Below are 6,993 nucleotides of genomic sequence, written 5' to 3'. Positions count from 1 at the left end.
TGACAGAGTCTTACTCTGTCACCCAGGCTAGAGGTCAGCGGCACAATCTCGGCTCACTGCAGCCTCCACCTCCTGGGTTGAAGCAATTCTCCTGCCTCAGTCTCCTGAGTAGCTGGGATTAGGGGCATGCACCATCACACCCAGCTAATTTTTTTTATTTTTAGTACAGATGGGGTTTCACCATATTGGCCAGGGTGGTCTCAAACTCCTGACCTTGTGATCCACCTGCCAGAGCCTCCCAAAGTGCTGGGATTACAGGTGTGAGCCACCGCACCTGGCCCCATAAACAGTCATTTAATTCCTTTCTGGAATAAGCACATAGTATTCAAGAAATATATTTTGAATAGATAATACAGAGAATATACAATTTTAAAAGAACACAAACATGTATAGATGATTAAGACTATTAAAAACTGTATATACTGGAAAAGATTCAAATAGAATATAAAGCAATATGTAATTCAGTATTTTAAGTTTATGAGGATCTTTTTCCATGAAAAGTTTTACTGAAAAACTAACCATGCTCCCTATATCAAAGCCCCCAAAACTAAAGCCTAAAAAGGCTCATCTTTCTAGGTATTCTTCTCCCATACATATCAATCAACACTTCTACCACCAAGGATACAGATCCAGCCCAAGCTACTCAAAACAAAAAGAACTCCTTTGCAGAGCTGTGTGTCAATAATTGTGTCCACTGCCTGCACAGGCAAGGGTAGTGTGAAACAGTTGAGTACTCTAATTGCGGCATCTCTTTCAGGAAATATAATATGCAGGACAATACATTTGTTGATGAATAGTAATGATGTGTTATTGCAAAATGACAGGATTCTCAAAGACAATAAGGAAATACCTACAAAACAAAAGTATATTATTTCAAACTCATTGGTCACAATTTTACAACTGGTACATTTGATTTTATAAACCTAACACAAAAAGTAAAACAAAAAAGGAACTGGACTTAGTTTAACTCTAAGCAGTTATCATTCATACCTACCTAAGCAAGTGGTCACTGGAAGGTGGGTAAGAGGATGAATAAAGATGGGCTACAACATCCCTGGTTCTGATTAAGCTAGTCTGACAGAAGGAAGATTCAAAAAAAAGCCAACTTACCCATGGGACCCCGTAAGAACAATCACTTTTTTTCCTTTTTAAAGCAAAGAAAAAAACCTTATAATCAAGGATGAAGAATATATTACTTCCTTTTTTATAGAGGCCTGAGTGCTTGATTTCCGCTCTGTGCAGTCAACAGCTCTAATAAGCAGTCTAGATGAGCACTTGCCCAATAGAAATATAATGTGAGCCACGTACATGATTTAAAATTTTCTGGCAGGGGTGGCTCATGCCTGTAATCCCAGCACTTTGGGAGGCCCAGGTGGGTGGATCACTTGAGGTCATCAGAAGCTTGAGAGCAGCCTGGCCAATGTGGCTAAATCCTGTCTCTACTAAACATATAAAAATTAGCTGGGCATCGTAACAAGCACCTGTAATCCCAGCTACTTGAGAGGCTGAGGCAGGTGAACTGCTTGAACTGTGGAGGGCAGAAGTTGCAGTGAGCTGAGATGGCATCACTATACTCCAGCCTGGGTGACAGAGTGAGACTCTGTCACAACAAAATTAAATAAATAAAAATAAACTTTTCTGGTAGCCACATTGAAAAGAAACAAATGAAATTAATTTTAATATACATTATTTGGCTTATATCCAAAATATTTCAATATTTTGAAAAGTAATTGAAATACAAAACATCAAGATATTTTACTTTAGTACTAAGTCTTCAAAATCTAATATGTATATGACACAAAGTGTATCTTAATTCATGTTAACCATATTTCAAGTGCTCAATAGCCCCATCTGCCTAGCAGCTACTATATCCAACAGTGTAGACCTGATTTCACCTCTATGAGAAGTTTTTCTGAAGTATATCACATCACATGGTAATGTCACATATTTAAATATGCTGAAAGACTACCTGTAGATACTTACTGATACCTTGATCTTCAATGAGCTTTTGCAATGCCTCCCCACTATAGCTATACAAAATGGCTGCATCACATCTTCCATCTTTCAAATTAAATTCATAGATAAGCAGTTCATAATTTTCACCAAGAGCGAGCAGTTTGGGCTTGTCAGTTGGTGTGCTGCTGTTACGAGAATCCTCCCACATAAAGCTAGAAAAAAGTTTAGATTATATTCTATATCCACAATAATATTTACCCACAATAGTGGGAGTAAAAGGGCTGAATAAAGAACAGTTTAGTTGACCTGGTAACATTCATTCTACACTTCAATTTAAGAGAACGTCAACTGCTCTAGGACCTCCCTCCTCTTCCCACTTTCCCTTTTACACCAACACAAAAATACAGGAGTGGGTGGTAAAAAACAAAAATGTGAGGCTCAGAGCAAGAGATGATGGCTCCTTTTATTCTTTCATCTTTAATCCCAACTAATATGTTTAAACAAACTGTCATGATCAAGGATAGGTATCAACAATACAATATGTGTATTATTTATGAGGTGGCATAACCAACAAAACAGGCTCTTGATAACTTAAATGTTTTGACTTTTAAAAAGAGATTTGTACTTATAGTCTGATGATTCCAAAATCTTGAACAATTCTGCCCAATAGAACCTTCTATGATGGAAATGTTTTATATTAGCACTGCCCAACACAGTAGTCAACAGCCACATGCAGTTACTCAACACTTCAAACATGGAGTAATTGAGGAACCAAATTTTTTAACAGTCACATGTAGCTAATGATTACCATTACTCAACAGCAGAGTTATGGAATTCTTAAACTGTAATGTCAAAACAACACTGGCAAGACTTACGGTGCTTCAGCTTCAAGTTTAATGTTAAAATTAAATTACATATTACAAATAAAAGACCCAAATCTGAAAACAATGCAATGAAAAGAGGTAAGGCTATACCATGCTGATAAAATTTCATCCTTTAAGAAGGTTGCTTTAGGCCGGGCGTGGTGGCTCAAGCCTGTAATCCAAGCACTTTGGAGGCCAAGGCGGGCGGATTACCTGAGGTCGGGAGTTCAAGGCCAGCCTGACCAACATGGTGAAACCCCGTCTTAAAAAAATAATAAAAAATTTTTTTTTAAAAAAGGTTGCTTTTTCTACAGAAGCAGTACGTTTTATACTTCTGGGGTAGTGTATAAAACTACTGTGGCACACATATGATTTAATTCAATTAGTAATAAAACTAATAAAAGTACATATTATACACTATTACATATTTTATACTACTATAGCAATTCTATATTATTAAAGTGCTATTAAATCCTTATTAGATAAAAAGATCGACATTTCTGTTCACATTGATAAATGCAGAAAACCTAATGTCAAATATACAAAACTTAAACCAAGATATATTTAAAAGGAAGAGGACTATGACATCATTAGCATAGGGACAATATTGCCACATGGAAAGACAGGAAATTCTCAATACAGTAAATAAGATATATAAAGACCCATGTACTTTGAAAAAGTAGGTAACTCTAAATACTTTAACCATGCCACCCTGTGAAATGTTTTCACTTAATTAAACTTCAATTTAAATAAAAAAATTAAAAAGACCTTTCTTGGTCCTCCTCCACTCAAATTTTATGAACTAGCATATGAATGCCCCCTTTTTTTCATATGGGTCTTACCTTCTCTGCTGGGTTCTCAAACACCTAATGATTTCTACTTCTTTTCTTTATGCCCCATTCCTCTTTACAGAGCCACAATTATAGGCACTTGATACTGCTAAATAAACTAACTTCCCCTAAGTTAGTTTATAAATAACTTAGTTTATAAATAGTTTGTAGTTTATAATAGTTTCTAAATAGTTTCTAAATAATAGAGTCCTCTTCCAAGCAACTAGACATCCAGGGTAGGGAAAACAAACCGAAAAGAGGTTAAGCATTCACTGATTTATCAAATTAATCTTTAAGTGTCAGGAACTGTTAGAAGAGCTGAAGATTCCAAAATGAATAAGACATCTTTTGGCTACTCGTCTTAAAGAGTTTTGAAAATACTTACTAATAATTATTTAAAAAGAAAAAACAGGTCAGGCTCATTGGCTCACGCCTGTAATCCCAACACTTTGGCAGGCAGAGGCGGAAGGATCACTTGAGCTCAGCAGTTTGAGACTAGCCTAGGCAACATAGTGAGACCTCCTATCTACAAAAAACAGAAAAATTAGCCAGGCCTGGTGGCGTACACCTGTAGCTCTAGCTATGCTACTCGGGAGGCTGAGCCCGGAAGGTTGAGGCTGGCTGCCGTGACCCGTGACTGAGCTACTGCACTCCAGCCTGGGCAACAGCGAAGTTATCTTTTTTAAAAAACAAGCCCACTCAAAACACCAAGAAGGCACTCCCAAACTTTATGATGTAAAGTCTTAAGTACTGAACCGAGAGTTACAGAAGTAGAACGTAACCCATTACTGTAATTATGTCCGTCTTCCCAAAACATGCGCCCTTCACAAGAAACTGTCTTACTCAACTTTTTAGGCACTGCTCCTATGTAACAGCAGGCACACATATTTGTTGAGTAAGTGAAGGGACAAACTGGACTCTGTTCTTGAAGAAGAGCACTATATTTGAAGGAAAACGCTATTTATTTCAAGGACATGAAAAAGGTATCAGGATGATTCAAACTAGAGATGATCCTCAGCTGTCATCTTTAACAGAAAGAAAAGGGCATGGGACTCGACCCTCTCACTGTTAATCAACCTGTGTTGAATAAAGAAGGAATCAGCCTCAGCTGGAACCCTCTCCGGGTTTGCCGCAGGTGGCAGAGGAGCTGGATGCCGTCTCCGCCCACCCAGAACAAGGGAGCCGGGCTGCCGGGATGCAACAAGGAGAGCGCTTGAGGTCGAGGGAAAGGTTCTTAGTGGAAACTAGGCTCACCTCTGGGGCGTTTCTTGCGGCTGTCACCCCTCTCCCGCCACCTCCACACCTGCAGGGAAACCTCGGCGTGATCCCTTGGGGCTCGGCCAGCTCCGTACTCCCCCCCACTACCCAGCTCTCCCCGGCACTTACTGCCAGAAGGGGCCCTCCAGGCAGCAGCGACCCCCGCCCTGGCTGCCAGGCGCCAAAGAAAGCACCTGGAGGCTGCCTGCAGCCGTCAGGCTCCCCAGAACCTCTTGCTGTGTGTGCAGCTGCGCGTGGGAGCCCAGCTGCCCCATAGCTTCGGCGGGGACCCGCACCAACAGCATGGGTAGAACCCGCTCCATGGCCGCAGTGTGGACGGAAGCAGCACTCACGACCTCCTCCTCTGCAGCCATCTTGGCCCGGCCGTTACTTCCGGTCACTTTAGCCGGAACCTGACGGCGACGGGCATGCGCGGTATACGGAGCGGCTCACGCTCGGTCTCGTGACTCCCGCAGGGACCTCTCGGCTGTCTCCGGTCGGTTCCATTCCTTTCCTGTGGGGGGCAGTACCAGCCTCTCCAGCAAAGCCCTATCTGCCTTGGCCCCAGTCCCAGTCTGCTTTACTGGCCTGGCATGCTTTTGCAGCTGTTCTCGCTCTGTGGCATTACCCTTTGCCTTCTTGGTCCAACTGCCTCCTGCTCCCTTGGAACCCAGTTCCTGCCTCTTTTCTTCGCTTTTCTTATTGTGTTTGCTTACAGACTCTGGGGCGGTGCCATTTCCTTGGTAGCATGGACCAAGTCTTACAGCGTGGATCCATAATGAGGATGTTGACCCAAAAGTTGATTGTAACAGGCGAAGACACGGGGTCAGTAAGGGGTGGAGATGGTAGAGCTCCAGTCTGTTGTCTCAGCAGCATGATCCAAGATCATCAGCAGAGAAGGAGAGCAGCAAAGGAGCAAAGGCTTTGAGATGAGAAGAGCGGTTGTGTAGGCATTTTGGAAAAGCCTCCTAAAAGATAGCTGTACCTTCTTATCAACACATCATTTTCCACATTCAGAACATTTCAGCATAAATGAAACCTATTGACAGGCCTCTCTGGACCATTCAATCTAAAATCCCTTCTACTGCAGTCTTTCTTACCTAGCTTTGTTTTTAATCATAGTATTTATCACTACTTGTTATCTTCTGCCAGTTCCTGTCCAATCAGAATGTGAACTTCAAAAGAGCAGGGACTTTGTTGCTCACTACTGTCCACGCTAGTACCTAAAACAGTGCCTGTTTCATGAAAAGTACTCCAGCATTTGTTCATGAATGCATGACCTTATTTGTCAAAATGAAACCAAACTTTTTTTTTTTTTAAGGTGGAATCTGGCTCTGTCACCCAGGCCCGAACGCAGTGGCGTGATCTCAGCTCCCTGCAACCTACGCCTTCCCTGCTCAAGCAATTTTCCTGCCTCAGCCTCCAGAGTAGCTGGGTTTGCAGGCACAGGCCACAACCGGCTAACTTTTGTGTTTTAGTAGAGACAGGGTTTCACCATGTTGGCCAGGCTAGTTTTAAATTCCTAACCTCAGGTGATTTACTTGCCTCAGCCTCCCAAAGTGCTAAGATTACAGGCATGAGCCACTGCACCTGGCTGAAACCAAACATTTTCTATTACAAGGGAGATATATTCAACCTTCTAAGCTCAGCTGAGGCTATTTTCTCTCTATAAAAAATGGCAACATTAAAGCAATTTCTAAAGTTACACTTGTATTAGCTACAACAAGGCCTTGTCCCTTATAATCAGGACATTCTTTTCATGCCTGTAATCCCAGCACTTTGGGAGGCCAAGTAGGGGGAATCACTGGAATCCACCCTGGGCAACACAGGGAGACCCTTGTCTCTCTAAAAAAATTAAAAAATTTAGTATTAGCTGGGTGTGGCGTCGCATATCTGTAATCCCAGCTATTCAGAAGACTGGTAGGAGGATCACTTGATCCTGGAGGTCAATGCTGCAGTGAGTCATGATGGTGCCACTGCACTCCCACCTGCCTAAAAAAAGAAAAAAAAAAAAAAAGATTCCAGGAGCACTCACACAGAAGATAGCCTTCATTATAGGCCCTAACTTATAAGCAAGTTACAACACA

The 6,993-nt window shown here is 41.7% G+C and overlaps 1 protein-coding gene across 1 annotated transcript in view; it reads right to left on the bottom strand.

The window, feature by feature from the left end:
• Positions 1-5,324, bottom strand: part of SPG11 (SPG11 vesicle trafficking associated, spatacsin) — a 100,396-nt gene extending 95,072 nt beyond the window's left edge. Inside the window, exons 1-3 of the mRNA XM_037744117.1 lie at positions 5,036-5,324; positions 1,984-2,168; positions 626-850 (exon numbers count right to left, since the gene is read on the bottom strand). Coding sequence (XP_037600045.1) covers positions 626-850; positions 1,984-2,168; positions 5,036-5,280 — 655 coding nt within the window. The 5' untranslated portion in view covers positions 5,281-5,324. The remainder of the gene's footprint in view (positions 1-625; positions 851-1,983; positions 2,169-5,035) is intronic.
• Positions 5,325-6,993: the final 1,669 nt, after the last annotated feature.

This window comes from Cebus imitator, unplaced genomic scaffold (genome assembly GCF_001604975.1).
Source record: "Cebus imitator isolate Cc_AM_T3 unplaced genomic scaffold, Cebus_imitator-1.0 Scaffold9, whole genome shotgun sequence".
Lineage (NCBI taxonomy): Eukaryota > Metazoa > Chordata > Mammalia > Primates > Cebidae > Cebus > Cebus imitator.
The sequence above is the reverse complement of the archived record's forward strand: the minus strand, read 5'-3'. Positions and strand labels throughout refer to the sequence as shown.